Source organism: Telopea speciosissima, chromosome 3 (assembly GCF_018873765.1).
Source record: "Telopea speciosissima isolate NSW1024214 ecotype Mountain lineage chromosome 3, Tspe_v1, whole genome shotgun sequence".
Lineage (NCBI taxonomy): Eukaryota > Viridiplantae > Streptophyta > Magnoliopsida > Proteales > Proteaceae > Telopea > Telopea speciosissima.
In genome coordinates, this window is record NC_057918.1 from 18,810,018 (window position 1) to 18,829,049 (window position 19,032).

At 37.7% G+C, this 19,032-nt stretch overlaps 2 protein-coding genes across 2 annotated transcripts; both read left to right on the top strand.

Moving 5' to 3' along the window:
* Nucleotides 1-588: 588 nt before the first annotated feature.
* LOC122654475 (major allergen Pru ar 1-like) lies at nucleotides 589-7,832 on the top strand. The gene is made up of 3 exons (XM_043848575.1): nucleotides 589-847; nucleotides 1,464-1,556; nucleotides 7,532-7,832. The coding sequence occupies exons 1-3, from the start codon at nucleotides 667-669 to the stop codon at nucleotides 7,735-7,737; spliced, it is 480 nt and encodes a 159-aa protein (XP_043704510.1). The 5' UTR covers nucleotides 589-666; the 3' UTR covers nucleotides 7,738-7,832.
* A 3,470-nt stretch (nucleotides 7,833-11,302) lies between these two features.
* On the top strand, nucleotides 11,303-12,564 carry LOC122654927 (major strawberry allergen Fra a 1-3-like). The gene is made up of 2 exons (XM_043849183.1): nucleotides 11,303-11,483; nucleotides 12,140-12,564. Exons 1-2 carry the CDS (start codon nucleotides 11,303-11,305, stop codon nucleotides 12,562-12,564), a joined length of 606 nt encoding a protein of 201 aa, XP_043705118.1.
* Nucleotides 12,565-19,032: the final 6,468 nt, after the last annotated feature.

Here is a 19,032-nt window from a genome sequence, read left to right on the forward strand (position 1 = left end):
TATCAGCTCCCGTTATTAACTCTAACCTTGACTTGAGGCGGCTTCTAGAATTTGAATTTTATGAATAGAAAACTCATATTTAGCCAAAAAAAAAATTGGCATACCTTACCCATCGACATTGACCGGAGCAAATTACCTCCAAATAAATAAATAAAATAAAAATGACAAATAAACTAATAACTTAAAATGTATCGTTGATTCAATCCTTTTCCGATTCATGTTTGCCTCTAGCCTTGACCAGTTTTGAGGCTGGAATTAGAATCCCATTCTGAAAACCATGAATAGAGACTTACATTTAAAATTGGGAGTAAGGGAGAAAAGAACAAAATGGATTGTTTGCCACCGGCTGTAACCCCCGCAATTATGTGGTCAAATTCAAACAATGTGCACTGTTCTTTTCCAAGTTGAAGTTTCTTTTGAATTTAGATTTATTATTATTTTTATGCCAACCATAAAAGATAACTACAAGGGGTTTCCTATCATCTAAGTCTTGTTCAGACCAAACAGTTCCTGAAGCACCTCACTGATCTATAAATACCACCCTCGCTTCTCATTATCTCCACCACTAGCACCACAGCAACCCAAGGTCCCTCTATTCACAATTTATTCTTTCTTCTCCCATCTCATCCTCTTGAGGTCTCATTTTCTTGTATTATTAGCAAAAAAATGGGTGTGACCACCATTACCAATGAGTTCAATTGCCCAATCCCAGCTGCTAGGATTTTCAAGGCTGCAATCCTTGATGCACACAACTTACTTCCCAAGATCCTTCCTGACAAGATTAAAAGCATTGAAATTCATGGAGATGGTGGGGCTGGATCCATCAAACAGATCAACTTAGCTGATGGTTTGTTTTTTCTTCTCTCTCTCTCTCTTACATAAATCCTATATATGGGAAAAGCAGGCATGTTGAGTTTTAGTTCCAGTGGTTTTTTTTTAATCAAAATAAAAAGAAAGAATATAAAGTTTAGGGAAGGCATTCTTTGTCCAGGCAATTTGGTCTCCTCCAGCTGTGGCGGGAGCTGGAGGATTCAGCACAGCAAAACAAGGGGTGTTTGGGTCATTTCACCAGTGGTTCTCATGTGGGCCTCTCTTAAAATGACCAAATTCCCCCCTGTTTTTGCTGGGTTGGATCCTCCACCTCCCTCCACGGTAGTCCCTATCCAGGAGCGTAGTCCCTACATCAACATGGAAGCCAATGGGAGGAAATGTGGCTGAGCGACATATCTACTTTTCATGGGGGCATGGCGATCATTTTGCCCCCTTTGTGTCTGGCACAAGGCACAAGCGCATAATCCCGAACATGGTTCTTTTTCTAAAAAAATTTTAACACTAAGTTCCACTATTTTTGTCCAAGGAATATATAAAGAACGTACAAGTAAATCATTTTCTACTATATATTTTTATATTGAAACAAATGGAGTAGTAACAAGTATTTTTTTTTTGTCGTGTCAAACGTGCAGATGGCCCTTTCGACTTCATCAAGCATAGGATCGAAGAAATTGATGAACAGAATTTTAAATGCAAGTTTACTTTAATCGAAGGTGCTGTAATAGGTGAAAAGATTGAGAAGGTTGTTGATACGGTTCAGTTCGTGGCCTGTGCAAACGGAGGATCTACCTGCAAGACTACTTCTGAGTTTTACACAATTGGTGACTACACGATGAGTGAGGATGAAATCCAAATGGGAAAGGACATGGCTGTGGGAACGTTCAAGATGGTTGAAGATTACCTGTTGCAGAACCCAGATGTCTATGCTTAAGAATCTCTCTCTCTTTAGTTAATCTATATCATCGATCAATAGAACTATAATGGCTCAATATCAAGAAGTCATCCATTGTGTTTGTGCTTTTTTTTAATTTAGGGGTATTTGGGAGGGTGGGGGGAAGAGTTGCTGTTGGTCAAGAAGTGTTAAGGATTTGGTTGTACTTAATAAAGCTAGGGGGATTTGTTAGAAAGGTTTGACTCCACGAGAAGAGAAAAAATTTCTATTTTGTGATAATTAATGTTTGGATTCATGTTTTAATTAGATAAGATAAACATCACACTCATTTCCAAAAGAGTCCGAATCACTTAAATGCTCCTCAAACTATTACATAACATTTAGAAACTAATTAGATAATGCAGAAGCATAAATTCCCAATCATCAATTTTGACTTTGACCTATAACTTTTAATTTGACCCAAGCATGATAAGAAAAAAAATATTGTCTTTTTTATTTTTGATTTGATGGAAAAAGAGAACTATATTAAATCAAATAAAGTAAGTTCTATACAATATTGGTTGAGAGCGAGAGTTATTCATAGTTGATAGATACATAATTTGTGATAGCAGAAGGAGATTGTATTATGTCCACAACATATTGCCTTTGGATATCGGTCAAAATGACATTTGACTCACCAAACTGTTCACGGCAAAGTGCAATCCCTCCAAGGCTCTTGCATCGACAATATTTTTATATCCAAGAGGGTATTTTGTCTGTACAATCGTTACATTGTGAGTCCATGAGAATGTTGATTCTTAAACACAAGCGTGTGTGTACATTAAACTGAATTACATGAGAATCTTAAATGGACTATTCTCAGATGTTTGAGAAACAAAATTATTATCGATGGTTTACGATTGATCCCTTGACCTAAGAAGTTCTTATCATTGTAATTAAGTACGTATTATGAGTTTTAGTGAACCAACAGTTGATGTTATATACTGGTGTGTTGGATTCATGATGTTTGGTTATAAATAAAAAAGATGCTCCACAAGGAATCCTCTCTAGTCTGAATGAGCCTAGAGAATATCTATTTTTATAATTAATTTTTTTTTAATGGCTGTCCCTACCAATAGGATGATCCCGGTCCCATTCCGCACAACAGTATGATCTAAGGTTGGCTTCCAATATATGATGCTCAATTTATCCATTGTCAATTGTTTTCTAAATGATAACAAATTTAATACATCTACTTAATTTGTTATCCATATAATAAAGGAATGTGAACTTTCCAAAAATCACAGGACATATCTGAATCATCCAATTTTTACAATTTTTTAGTCTAAACCGTATGTGTCGTACATAGTTGGCGGGTGCATATTATTTTCTAAAGTGTTCGTAGGCATGCATGCCAATACAAGGTGGGTATTTGATTGAATTAAGCTATGAAATTTGACACTTCATTAATCTAGATCATGCTCTCTCTATCAACGCTCAGAATGGACACATCATTTGTCCAAGTAGCTGAATATATGCTTGCCTTGTGACGTTTGACATAATAACAGACACTTGTGATAATAATAATACGCCTTAGTAAAAATACATCAAATAAGGTCAAAATTTTTATGACCAGGAATCACAAGCAAATTTGGAAGAGTGATGATAATTTTGACTATTGAATATGAGAAAAAGTTCTATGTCCGGGAGTGTGGCCTACGCCAACATTCCCATGAGTCTATCTCTCTCCTCCCAATGTGAAAAGACACCCCTACCCCTTATTTTAAAAAGGAGAGAGATAGACACATGGGAGTGCTGGCATAGGCCACACTCCCGTACAGAAAACTGCTTCCCATTGAATATTTAGCAAATAGATCTAAACAAACAACATACCAAATTTTCACCTTAAATTTGATCATGCAATATTAAACCAACTCCTGTATTTGTCCATGCACCCTTTATACAATTGTAGTCTTATGCACATATTATTTGTTCTTTTTTTTAAAAAAAATAAACGTTAATCGGTGTTGTGCCTGAGTGCGTACTTGCATCCAAACACATCTAGCACGAAAAGATTAATGCACCCCTAAATCATTTTTTTGCCTTTCTAGGGGATATGTGACATGTGTCAGTCTTTTCGCGCTGAACTATCTAGGCGCAGGTTCACGCTCAGCCACGCCACATCACCGGGGTTAGCGTTCCTTTTTCCTTCTTTTTTCTTCTTTTTTCTTTCATGCTTTATTTGCCATCTACCTGGCAGGCTTGCACGTGGGTTGTCATCTAGGGAAAACTATTTCCTATAAATGATCAGACCTATCAGTTGCCGTTATTAACTATAACCTTGACCTGAGGCGGCTTCTAGAATTTTAATTTTATGAGTAGAAAACTCATATTTAGCCAAAAAAATGGTATACCTTACCTATGTACATTGACCAAATCTAATAACTTCGAAATAAATAAATAAAGGGAAAAAGTTTTCTATGCGGGAGTGTGGCCTACGCCAACACTTCCATGAGTCTATCTCTCTCCTCCCCATTTGAAAAGATACCTCTATCCCTTTGTTTTAAGGAAGAGAGAGATAGACACATGGGAGTGCTGGCATAGGCCACACTCCCGGACAGAGAATTGCTTTCCATAAATAAAATAAAAATGACAAATAAACTAATAACTTCAAATGTATAGTTGATTCAATCTGTTTCAGTGCAGTCTATAATGTCACATTTAAAATGTATTATTTAGACTATGGACTTTCTTCTTGAGGTGAATAAAGGTTACATGCGTCTCAAGTGGGTTGATACTTAAGTTCGGATCCTCTCCAGTGTCATTGAAGAGGATTCTTTTTCAATAACGCTCTCCTAAGGTCACTTAAGGCCACGTTTCATACCCATTCACACTGATTTAACTCCGTTTTTCTCAATATTTTTTCTTATTTTCTATTTTTCTTTTTTCTCTCTCCCTTTTTTATAGGAGTCCATAAATCGTGATTGAAGAGGAAATAGATAATTAAATCTAGAATCTAATCTCAAATCTCTCTCTCTCTTTCTCATACCTTATGCGAAACAATCTTGAAACTCAGTTCATGGTCTGTGGTATTATCGCAGCATGAGGTATTGGTGTCATACCGCTCGTATCAGGGCAATATGTAATAGTTTTGGTTGTTGCCGATCTTGATACTGTGCCAATATTGTATCGGTAATACGTTACGAACAAGGGATAAAACAGTCAAATATCTTTTTTTAAAGGGAGATTAGGGGTAATTTTGTCAGATACGACCGATCCTTGTCGATATCGTAGTGGTATCATATTGGTTTTGCAAGTGATCGATACCTAATCCAATACCATGCAGTAAAACCATGGGTTCTAGTGATCGATAACGGCCTCTACCGATCCAAATCGGTTAGGTTCACCCCTGTTTCCTTAAAAAAAAATAGATTTTTTAATTTAATTTAAAATTTTACCCTTGTCTGTACTGGTCCACCGAGACTGGATCAGCAAGGAATCGGTATTGGTCTCAACCGATACTAATGTGAATCGGTTAAGTCGATACTGATTCTTCAAACTATGATCTTGTTATTTTGTCGATACTGTATTGGTGAAATGGTGCAGAGAAAGGGTATAGTAGTAAAAAACCTTTTTTTTTTTTTTTTTTTTTTTAAAATTAGGGGGTAAACTTATCTGATACAACCGATCAATGTCGATGCCATATCGATATCGTATCGATTTTACAGGTGATCGATACCCAATTCGATTCAAGTGACCAATACCCGATCCAGCATTAGTAAACACTCCAACAATCTAATTTCCTCACCATCCTTATGCAAGACCAAATCGGTAGTTTTTCATCAGAACCAATGTGAGTTGCAGACTATTTCGCATAAGGAGAGAGAGGTAGGTTTAGATTTGAGATAAGATTTTGGACTTAAGAGAGAGATTTGAGATTAGATTCTGGATTTCATTACATATTTCTTCTTCAATGTTCAATCACATTTTATGGATTCCTTAAAATGAGGGAGAGAGGAAAAAGAAAAAAAAGAAAAAAAAAAAACATGAGCAAACGGAGTTAAGTCTCCGTGAATGTCTATGAAACGTGACCGGGAGAGCGTTATTGGAGAGGGATCCCCTTCAATGCCACTGGAGAGGATCCGGACTCTTGATGAGTGAGTCAACTATATCTATTTTAAAAATTATTGGAACAAAGATTTCAATAAACACATCCATCCAGCATAACAACGGAGATTCGAGGTTATCTAGAACACACAAATGACTTACTCTTCCAAAGGAATGTAGGACTTTGATCACAATCTTCGTTCATGTAACGAAGGATTGTGACATTTTTTCCCGGTGATTTTCACATACATCTGAGGAAATGTCTGTAAAAGTACTACGAGGAAAACCTGGAATTCTAACATTGACTAAGGCATCCTTCTAGAATATTTAGCCATTCCTTTCCCGGTTCATGGTTTCCTCTAACCCCCGCAATTAATGGTCAAATTCAAACAATGTGTACTATTCCTTTCCAAGTTGAAGTTTATTTTGAGTTTAAATTAATTATTTTATGCCAACCATAAAGATAACTACATGGGTGTTCTCTATCGTCTAAATCTTGTTCAGACCAAACAGTTCTTGATCCTCACTGATCTATAAATACCACCTCGCTTCTCATCATCTCCACCACTGGCACCACAGCAAACCCAATTAAGGTCCCTCTCTATTCACAATTTCTTCTTTCTTCTCCCATCCTTAACTTTTAGCATAAAATGGGTGTGACCACCATCACCAACGAGTTCAATTGCCCAATCCCAGCTGCTAGGATTTTCAAGGCTGCAATCCTTGACGCACACAACTTACTTCCCAAGATCCATCCTGACAAGATTAAAAGCATTGAGATTCATGGAGATGGTGGAGCTGGATCCATCAAACAGATCAACTTGGCTGATGGTTTGTCTTTTTTTACTTTCATTTTCTTCTTCTTCTTCAACTTAATTTGAAGCATATTTCATTCTGGTGTTTTGAAAATTTTCTCCAGATCCGGCTCTCCTTTGTGCCTTGCGCTTTGGAATTTTTATCGTTTTAAGTGTGGTGCACTGCCCACTTGTCTTGGATTTTTATCCTCCCAAGTATAGTGGGCATAGTTCGATGCACTTTAAAGGGCATTTTTATCACCTCTAATTCGCTATCCGCTCCAATTCCCTCCAATTCCTCACATAGGAGTAGAAATGACCATCCTATCCCACCTTGGGCAGTGTATTCGGGCAGGAGGTAAGGTGGTCATTTCCACTCCTATGTGTGGAATTGGAGGGAATTGAAGTGGGCAAGAATTGGAGGTGATAACGATTCACTTTAAAGGTACACTGAACAGTGCACTGCACTTGGGAGAGGATGAAATTCCTGCACTTTGGTCACTTGGGTGACCAGCAGGATGGTGCCTGGGCTTGCTCATTAGGGTAAGTAAGCCCAACCCAGAGTATGAAATCACACACAAAGCTTAATCCATTTAATTAGGCGAGTGGGCTAAACCCAATAAAAATGCCTCCTTTAGTTGGGCCAGGTTAGGCTACTTGTGGAAGCTCAGGTGGGCTATTCCTAAAATCCATCATGCCTAAGCTTTGCAACAAAAAGGGTGATGAAGTAAATCATTTTCTTCTATGTTATCTTTCATTTTGTATTAAACAAATGGAGTAGTAATAACATTTCTTGGACAAAGATATAACAAATTTTTCGTTATCTAACATGTAGATGGCCCTTTCGACTTCATCAAGCATAGGATCGAAGAAATTGATGAACAGAATTTTAAGTGCAAGTTTACTTTGATCGAAGGTGCTGTTGTAGGTGAAAAGATTGAGAAGGTTGTTGATACAGTTCAGTTCGTGGCCTCTGCGGATGGGGGATCCATCTGCAAGGCTACTTCTGAATTTTACACAATTGGTGACTACACGATGGGTGAAGATGAAATCCAGATGGGAAAGGACATGGCCATTGGAACGTTCAAGATGGTGGAAGATTACCTCTCGCAAAACCCAGATGCCTATGCTTAAGATCAGTCTGTCTAGTTAATCTATAACATCTATAGAGCTATTATGGCTCAATATCAAGAAGCCATGTATTGTGTTTGTACCTTTTCTTTATTTGGAGAAGGGGAGTTGTTTGTCGAGGGGTGCTAAGGATTTGGTTGTGTTTAATAAAAGAGGATTTATTATAAATGTATTACTACACAAAAGGATGAAAAAAAAAGTCTTTTTCACGATAATTAATTTCTAGATTTGTGTCTTAATTACGTATGATAAACATCACAATCATTTTAAAAGGATGTTGAATCACTCACATCACTCCTTGAACTATTACATAACATTTAGAAGAAGACAATCAAGAGCCACAATCAAGGCTGAACCACTTATGTCACTCCTTGAAAGGGAAGTTTGGGGTATCTTGTGATTCACTATCTAATTAAGGATCTATGACCCGTAACTGCCTCCCTCTTTCGGGACAGATGAAGAACTCTAATTTTTAAGACTTCGGTGTGCCCAGATCTCTAGGTATGCATCAAGGTTATGGATTGGAAAAGTGTTGGACACCCAACCTGCTCTCTTCTATTTGGACAATTCATAAGCTTACCAGTCCTACTAACTAGCCATGTATACTAACATGCATAATAATCAAATAAAGATAATCTAAGTTGCTAGGTTGAGAAAGCAATATAAAGCATTAACATTATACTAAACATGGTATTAACAATATTAAATAAAATGCACATACCTCGCTGAAAGCCCTAAAATGTCGATAATACTTCAATCGAAAGTTCGTAACAAAATATTCCATTTTGAGAGCCTTAGTAGGTCAAATAAATTCCGCCAGAGATTCATCATGGTTTTGGCTATTTCAAGGGCTCAACCTCTTGACTTAGTGAATGGGGTCCGATGATACTAATAGGGTGTCTATCGAACCCCCACAAGAAAAACGGCCGCACAATGATGTATGATGGGGTTTACAAAATAAAATCGACAAAATTAAGGTATATAAAAAGTAACATACAAATAATTAAATAACTAATAAATCAGTCAATCAATAAAATAATTAGATAAGTATGGAGAGAGAGAAATACTTGTTTTTGCGCAAACTCAGTTTTTACAGTTTCAATGTTCTTGTTGCGATCGTGATGGAATCCCAATCTCGGAGAGCAATTTGGGTATCTTTGGGTTTTTTTTCTAACTTTCAAAGGGTTTTCTCGATTTTCAGAGGTTTCCTGGACTATTAAACTATGTTTTTCAAATGAGTAGGTATGTCTATTTATAGTAAAATTTTAGGGTTAAAAGGGGCAAAAGGGTGAAATCAATGAGGGAATCGCCGCAACTAATGGGACACCCTGGGATGGTTCCACATCTAGCACTCTCAGAATGCCTAGAAGCCCTAATTTTGTAGCTTTGTGCGCCAAACTTTGGATAACGATATCTTCCAAAGAGGTCCGATTTTCCCAAGCTCTTGGATAGGGTTTTCCTAGAACGATCTGTAGATGGACCGGGTGAAAATGGACCTTAACCCTAAGGGATATCCTCTCTTTTCCTCTAGTCCATTCTAGATTCTATTAGTATGATTGCTTTTGGGGTTACCATCTACCATATTTGGAAGGAGCAGAATCTTAAGAATTTGGCTCGATGAGGAGAACTATTTAGTATGGCAAGGTACAAGCCATACAAGGCTCTTGTATTGATCTAGGATGACTAGTTACAGCTAGACGTTCTGGAATGCCCAGCACCTTTCTCAAATGTAACCTGAAACTTAACCAATGGTCTGAGGCAAACAAGTCATTGAGTTTGGAGTTAATTATGTGCATCTACTTCAAAAAAGGGACATCAATTATGAATCCTAGACCCTAATCGAGGTGACGACTTCCTTTTTTTTTTTCCGATATGCCCTTCTACAATATGAAAGGGAAATACTATGAGGTAACAAATTAGCAAACTGTTTTTCCCCGAGATGCACAGAATTCCCAAATCCCCATTGTACCTACAATTACGGAAACATATATTGTTTCTGCTTGTATTGTGAAACAACTAGACCCGTCCCTGCTATTCCGCCTTCATTGCCCCCTCGTATGCTTACATTTTTAATGATGGGACTTGGTCAATTGGACGGCATTATGGTGGACATTATGGTAGGCATTATGTTGTCATTCGAAACTAGCATGGTTAGTTTATTGCAGCTATCTGCCGACATAGTCATGAATTGTCTGTTCCTTTCTATAGAGGCTGAAACAATTTGAGATGTACTCTTACTTGCAAGAAGTTTACAGCTCAAACATTTAGTGCTATTTTTTGACTATCAAACAGTGATAAATGGGTCGAAACTAGTCTACTTCTTCTACATTGGATTGGGCTTCTAACCTCTTACTTGAGGACATCTTTTCCTTAGCCCATCTATTTGTGAATGTAATGTTTTGGCATATTCCCCGATGACAAAGTGTTGAGACCGACAAATTAGCTTCTAGAGCTTTTTCTTACTTTTTATCTTCTTCTTTTTTTTCGGGAAAAAGGTTGCAATGCAAGTATGCAACCTTTAAACGCAACACCTCATTATCAACCGTTAATTTCTACTTTAAAATCCTAACCGTTAAATAATTTAACCCTTAACCGGTTAGTGGAGCAACATTACAAATAAAAAAAAAAAATTATCGTCATCGAACATCAAAGGTCCTACGTACATCTCTGACCATGGTGGTCAGGAATACGGCTTTTTTGGCGATTCTTCTTCCTTCTTTGACCTTTTCAATCTCGGTATATCAAGGTTAGATTTCTATCTCTTTACCGGCGATATATCTTTTCAAACTGGTTTTCTATCTGTTTCTCTCTCTCTCTCACTTTCTCACTTCATGCATTATGAATCTCTCTTGTTGAACAGTTCGAACTGTTTAGGTGGTGCTGGATTTTGCAATTTTCTCTTGATAGAAGAGGGAAGAGTAACCTGTAGAGGGATTTATCATAAGCATGCACAAGACTTTTGTGCACAACACCAAATACTTGGCATCCTAATTCATGGATTCAAAGATCAACATGAACTTTCCAAGGGGGTAAAAAATGGGTTTCTAGAATATGAAGATGCTCGTTTTCCAAATCATGTTTTTGGTTTTTTCTCCACTGGTTCTGAGGCTGGAACTGGAGTCTTTTTGTCTTTACCAATCGACCCTCACTCCCATTCTTTTTTTTGGGTAACGACCCTCACTCCCGTTCTGAAAACTATGAATAGTCTACAATTAAACGTTGGGGAGAGAAAAATAAAAAAATGGATTGCTTGCCACCACCCTCAATTATATGGTCAAATTCAAACAATGTGTAGTCTTCCCTTTCCAAGTTGAAGTATTTTGAATTTAGATTAATTATTTTATACCAACCATTAAGATAACTACATAGGGTTTTCTATCATCTAAGACTAGTTCAGACCAAACAATTCCTGAATCTCACTCTATAAATACCACCTCGCTTCTCATTATCTCCTCCACTGGCACCACAGCAAACCCAATTATAAGGTCCCTCTCTATTCACTATTTATTCTTTCTTCGCCCATCCCATCCTTTTGAGGTTTCATTTTCTTGCATTATTAGCCAAAAAAATGGGTGTGACCACCATTAACAATGAGTTCAGTTACCCAATCCCAGTTGCTAGGATTTTCAAAGCTTCAATCCTTGATGCACACAACTTACTTCCCAAGATCCGTCCTGATAAGATAAAAAGCATTGAAATTCATGGAGATGGTGGGGCTGGATCCATCAAACAGATCAACTTGGCTGATGGTTTGTCTTTCCTTGCTCTCTCTTTCTTCTTCTTCAACTTAATTTGGAGCATATTTCATTTTGGTGCTTTGCAAAAAAAAAATTCGGATCAGTCTTTCTTTTGCATTGTTTGTGATCTCGGTATCGGCTGGATCGGATTGGCCGATACGGATCAGGATCGTCCAAACTCAGGCAAATATGACACTTTTGTCCCTGTTTTCTTATAAAAAAAAACTAATTTTTTTACATTTTTACCCCTGTCTGTACAGCTGGATTGAATTGGTCTCGGCCGATACCGATCCAATACCTCAAACTATGCTCCTTTGTGCCTTGCACTTTGGTCACCTGGGTAGCCATCAGGAAGATACTTGGGCTTATGTGTTTAGGTGTCTTGGGTAATCTGCCGACCCTGGGCTTGCCCAATAGATGTAGGTAAGCCCAACCCAGGTCGAATATGAAATCACACACAAAGCTCAATCCATTTAATTAGGCGACTGGGCCAAACCTGATAAAAATGCCACCTTTAGTTGGGCCAGGTTAGGCTACTTGTAGAAGCCCCTTCCTAAAATCCATCATCCTCTTCTACATTATTTTTCATCTTATATTTAAAACAAATGGAGTGGAAACAACATTACATGGACAAAGATATAACTAATTTTTCATCTTACAATATGCAGATGGCCCTTTTGACTTCATCAAGCATCGGATCGATGAAATTGACGAACAGAATTTTAAGTGCCAGTTTACTTTGATCGAAGGTGCTGTGATAGGTGAAAAGATTGAGAAGGTTGTCGATACGGTTCAGTTCGTGGTCTCTGCAAACGGGGGATCCACCTGCAAGACTACTTCTGAGTTTTACACAATTGGTGACTATACGATGGGTGAAGATGAAATCCAGATGGGAAAGGACATGGCCATTGGAATGTTCAAGATGGTGGAAGATACCTCTCGCAAAACCCAGATGCCTACGCTTAAGACACACTCTTTCTCTCTAGTTAATCTATTAATTGTGTATGATAAACATTACAATCATTTTAAAAAGATGTTGAATCACTCACATCACTCCTTGAACTATTACATAACATTTAGAATAAGACAATGAAGTGCCACAATCAAGGCTGAACCACATTACGTACATCACTCCTCGAAAGGGAAGTTTAGGGTATCTTGCGATTCACTACCTAATTAAGGATCTATGACTCGTAAATTCCTCCCTCTTTCGGGACAGATGAAGAACTCTAATTTGTAAGACTTTGGTTTGCCCAGATCTCTAAGTATGCTTCAAGTTTATGGGTTGGGCAAGTGTTAGACACCCAACTTGCTCTCTTCTATTTGAACAATTCATAAGCTTACTAGTCCTACTAACTAGTCATGTATACTAACATGTATAATAATCAAATAAAGATAATCTAAGTTGCAAGGTTGAAAAAGCAATATAAAGCATTATCATTATACTAAACATGGTATTTACTAAATAAAATGCACATACCTTGCTGGAAGCCCTAAAATGTCGATAATACTTTGATCGAAAGTCTGCAACAAAATATTCCATTTTGAGAGCCTTCGTTGGTCAAATAAATTCAGCCAGAGATTCATCATGGTTTTGGCCATTTCAGGGGCTCAACCTCTTGACTTGGTGAATGGGGTCCGATGATACTAATTGGGTGTCCATCGAACCCCCACAAGAAAAATGACCGCACAATGATGTATGATGGGGTTTACAAAAAAAAATCGACAATATAACAGTATATAAAAAGTAACATACAAATAACTTAAATAAAGTTAACTATTAAACAATGTTAATTGATGACTAAATTAAATAACTAATAATCAGTCAATCAATAAAACAATTAGATAAGTATGGAGAGCAATTTGGGTATCTTTGGGTTTTTTCTAACTCTCAAAGGGTTTTCTCGATTTTCAGAGGTTTCCTAGACTATTAAACTCTGTTTTTCAAATGAGTAGGTATTCCTATTTATAGTAAAATTTTAGGGTTAAAAGGGGCAAAAGGGTACAATCAAGGAGGGAACTGCTGCCACCGCTGGGACACCCTGGGACAGTTTCGCATCTGGCACACTCAGAATGCCTAGAAAACATAATTTTGTAGCTTTGTGCGCCAAATTTTGGATAACGATATCTTCCAAAGAGGTTCGATTTTCCCAGGCTCTTAGATAGGGTTTTCCTAAAACTATCTGTAGAAGGAATGGGTGAAAATGAACCTTAACCCTAAGGGATATCCTGTCTTTTCCTCTAGTCCATTTTAGATTCTATTAGTATGATTGCTTTTGGGGTTACCATCTACCATATTTGGAAGGAGCGGAATCTTAAGAATTTGGCTCGATGATCAAAACTATTTAGTATGGCAAAGTACAAGCCATACAAGGCTCTTGTATTGATCTTTGAAGACTGGTTCCAGTCAGGCATTCTAGAATGCCTATCACCTTTCTCAAATGTAACCTGAAACTTAACTAATGGTCTGAGGCAGACAAGTCATTGAGTTTGGAGTTAATTAAGCACATCTACTTCAAAAGAGGGACATCATTTATGAATTCTAGACCCTAATTAAGGTGACAACTTCCTTTTTTTCCGATGCGCCCTTCTACAATATGAAAGGGAAATACTACGAGGTAACAAATTAGCAAATTGTTTCTCCTCGGGATGCACAAAATTCCCAAATCCCCATTGTACTAACAATTACGGAAATATATATTGCTTCTGCTGTATTGTGAAACAACCAGACCCCATCCTGCTATTCCGCTTTCATTGCCCCCTTGTATGCTTACATTTTTAATGATGGGACTTGGTCAATTGGATAGCATAATGGTGCACACTATGGTAGGCATGGTGTTGTCATTCGAAACTAGCATGGTTAGTTTATTGCAGCTATCTATCGACACAGGTATGATTGTTTGTTCCTTTCTGCAGAGGTTGAAGCAATTTGAGATGTACTCTTAACTTGCAAGAATTTTACAGCTCAAACATTTAGTGCTATTTTTTTATTGTCAAACAGTGATAAAGGGTCGAAACAAGTCTACTTCTTCTGCATTGGATTGGGCTTCTAACCTCTTACTTGAGGACATCTTTTCATTAGCCCAACTATTTGTGAATGTAATGTTTTGACATATCCCCCGATGAGACCGACAAATTAACTTCTAGAGGTTTTTCTTTCTTTTTATCTTTGTTTTTTTTTTCTCGGGAAAAAGGTCACAATGCAACCTCTAAACACAATGTTAAATGCAACACCTCATTATCAACCGTTGATTTCTACTTTAAAATCCTAACCGTTCAATAATTTAACCCTTAACCGGTTAGTGGAGCAACATTACAAATAAATAAATAAATAAAACTTATCGTCATCGAACATCGAAGGTCCTATGTACATCTCTGCTGGTGGTCGGGAATATGTTTTTTTTGGCGTTTCTTCTTCTTTCTTTGACCGTTTCAATCTTGGTATATCAAGGTTAGATTTCTATCTCTTTACCGGCGATAAATGTTATACCCGCACCCCGGATCATAATTAATTATTGTTTTTTTTTTCTACGCCGTGTAGTTATCACTGCCACGTATGCTGGTGAGCTGTTCTCACTGGTGGTCAAACCCAGCTACAAAATTTTTGACCACAGTACAAGTTTGCCTGTGGAGGAAATTATTCGGGGTCATGGGGGACAAACCATGACAAGAAAATAGTAAGTTATAACCCTTAATTTTACTTATTTATCATTTTCCTTGATGTCCTTGAAGTGCGGGCCAAGGTTTGGACCGCCCGGGCTATTTTAGTTGAGTTGAGAATAATTCACTTATAGGCCCCACTTGCCTTGGGAAAACATGTGAAGGGCAATTATACTCATATCATGTGAGCTCATCATTAACTAGGTTCTTTCCTAATTATAACTAGTGGGCAGACCCATTGGGCTTAAATGGTAATTTAACCTAAGGGTCCATCTAACTCTATTTGACCCATGATTGGGTATTCCTTTCTCTTACCCAAATAGAACTAATGGGTCAACCCATTAAGCCCTCTTGACCCATTTAACTTAAAGTACCCATTTGGCTTAATGACCCATTTGTCTTGGATCCATCCATTTGACTTAAGGGACCCAAGTCACTTTCTATAAATAAGACAAAAGGGGGGGAGAAGCATTCTTTTTCTTTACTTCTCCCATCTAACCTAAATCGTGGATGAGAGAAAGAGGAGTGAAAGGAGAAAGAAGAAAGAAGAAAGAAGAAGGAAGGAGCAAAGGAGGAAGAAGAATGGAAAAGCTTGGCTGAAGACTTAGAACCTCACCTTGTGGAGCCCTCTACGTGGAGCTTTTCTATATTGGGGGTAGGTAAGCCATTAAATCCCACCTCTTTTCTTCTATTTTGGGTTTTGGGGTTTGAGAAATGGGAGAGATTCGACCTAGGGTTCTCTTGAAACCCAAGGAATCGATGGAACCTCTAAACCTAGACCATGGTGGAGTTATTTCACTCCATTACAAGCTCTAAGCCTAAGCAATCTCTTTCCATTTGAGAAATCTAAGGTTTCTACCCTATTATGTCCTAAATTAGGTTCTCTTTGCTTTTCCTCTTAAATCCTTGGGATTACATGGACCTAATGAGGTTTTAGAACCCTAATGAACCTAGGAGGAAGCTTCCTTGAAGTCTCCTTATCTTTAAACCCCTTGGGAAAGGAACCCCTGGTGAGAAACCTTTCAAATTTCAATTCTGCAGGTATGTGGTTTCAAAACCTACGAGAAACCACCCTTGCAACCACCCCCTGAATAAGCCCCTGTTAAAGTCGATTTTAGGTGCGGTTTCATGTTCTGAGACAAACCACCTGTAAAACCACCCTTGGCAGTAGGGGTGTCAATGGGTCGGGTTGGGCCGGGCCTACCAAAACCCTGACCCTGACCCTAGAGGTCTAAACCCTGACCCTGACCCTGACCCAACCCTGGCAGGGCCAAGAAACCCTCAACCCTGACCCGACCCTGCCAGGGTTTTTCTCTGGCCCTGCCCGACCCGACCCGACCCTGATAGGGTCGGGCAGGGTCGGGTCGGCCCTGATTGACCCTGTCTCGACCCTGTTTTAACCCTGTCTTGACCCTGATTGATATATATCAAAGAATATATCTAAAAAAAACCTGAAAAATTCTGTAAATAATAAGAATAAGATGGGAAGGAGAGAGAGGGAGAGAGGGACTTGTAAATTTAAATAAAAATAATTCACAAACATCTATAAAAATCCATAAATAAAAATATTGCCATAAACATCCATAAATAAAAATACTCTCACAAACATCCATAAATAAAATACTTCCACAAACATCATAAAAATACTACCACAATCATCCATAATAATCTACCACAAATATCCATATAAATACTGCCACAAACTATCCATAAAAATACTATCGCTACAATCATCCATGAATAAAAATATCGCCACAATCAACCATCAATCACAAGAACATCCATGATCCATCTCCATGATATGCTTGAATCGGGATTCCTGGAAAAAAATGCCCAAAATGAGGGAAAAACTCTATTAATACAAACAGATGTCAAAGAAAATATTAGCTAATAAGAACTATTGTTTGGATACAAGTTCTTACCAGTTCACGCCAAATAAGTATGCATTATCATCCATCAAGTCAAAGTTATAGTTGCATCACCACAATCATTGTTAGTAGCTGAAAAAAAACACATTTAACAAATGAACAAATCAATAAACTTAATCATCATTCATAATGTTATTATTATTATTGTAATTAAATGATATAAGGGAATTTAAAAGGTTGTTACCTGATTCGATCTTCTCAAGGTCAATTAAGTTCTCTTCAACATCAATTGAAACCGGTGTCTGTCGTAGCCAATCTTGTGTACATACCAATGCCTCTACCATCTTAGGTGTCAAAGAGCTACGGAACTAGTCTAAAATCCTACCACCGGTGCTAAAAGCACACTCTGAAGCAACACTTGAGATAGGAATCGCCAAAACATCCCTTGCCATCATATTTAGAACCACAAATCGTGTACTATTGACCTTCCACCAATTCAAGATGTCAAAAGAATTGAGTTCATCCTCCTTCTCAATACCTTCCAACAAATATTTGTCTAAGTCAGATGTCACATGGAAACGCTCCTCCTCTTCTAATGCATTATGAAAACCCCTTTCTGAAAATTCACTGTCATCATCATCTATTGATGAACCATCAAAAGAGGTTGTAGATGAATCAACTCTCACTGTACTACTTGTCGACCCCTGCATTTGGTAATGTCTCAAGAGACGATCCATGACATTTTTAATCCTCTCAATTTTCTCTTCCACCTCATGTTGAGAATATAATTTTGAATAGCAATATTTCACATATCTCAACTTAAATCGTGGATCAAGAACACGAGCAACAACCAACATAATATTCATTTTGTCAGTGCCACTACCACCCCAATATTTGTCAAATTTTTCTTTCATTGCCAATGACATATCCCGAATCATGTCATCTTCACTTCTTGACCACTTGTTCAACTGTGATTCAATCACACTATCTCTTTGAAGTAAAGATTTGAAGTAGTAAAAAGAGACCCAGACAATCTTGTAGTTGCATTGTAAAAAAACTCCAACATCTTGCATAAAACTTTAGCTCTCTCCCAATCTTGAGTAGTTGGGACCCCATCCTTGCACTCCATAGTAAAGTTTGGGTCTCTATCTTCTACACATTCAAAAGCTTTTTGAAACTCCAAAGCAGTTTGCAACATAAGATATGTAGAGTTCCAACGAGTAGAAACATCTAAACTCAAAGCTTTCTTACACTCAATCTTTTCTTGCTTATAACACAATCTAAACTGTTGTGACCTTGATGGTGAACTCCTTACATACTTCACTACAGAACGAACTCTACTTACAACATCTCCACAATCCTCAAGACCTTTCTTGACAATCAAATTCAAAATATGGGCAGCACATCTCATATGAAAAAACTCACCACCCAACAATAACCCATTTTTCTTATTAAATCTTCTCTTTAAATTTCGAATTGCAACATCATTATCGCTTGCATTGTCCACGATAATACTACAGTTTATCCAACCCCAATCAATCAAACACACTCAAGGGCATTACTAATTGCTTCACCAGTATGTGGTGATGGGACTACTCAAAAGTTAATGATTTTCTTTTGCAATTTCCAATTTCGGTCAATGTAATGTGCTGTGAGGCACAAATAACCAAGATTTTGGATAGAAGTCCACATATCTGTGGTGAGGGACACCCGTTGAGCAGTTCTCTTAAACAAATCTTGCAACTTCTTTTCTCCCCCAGATACAATTGCAAGCAATCTTGTGCCACAGTATTACGGGTCAAAGTATTAAACCTAGGCTGTAAAGCCTTACAAAAATCTCTAAACCCGTCCCGCTCTACAAATATAAATGGTAATTCATCCATAATAATCATGCGAGCAAGCGCCTTTCTACACAATTCATAATCAAATTTCCAAGCTAAGATACTAGTGATTGTACTCTTACCATCACTCGTGTCAACTTTAAAATCCAAAAGTTTTTGCTTCTTATTTTTTTCACTACTTGGACACAGAAG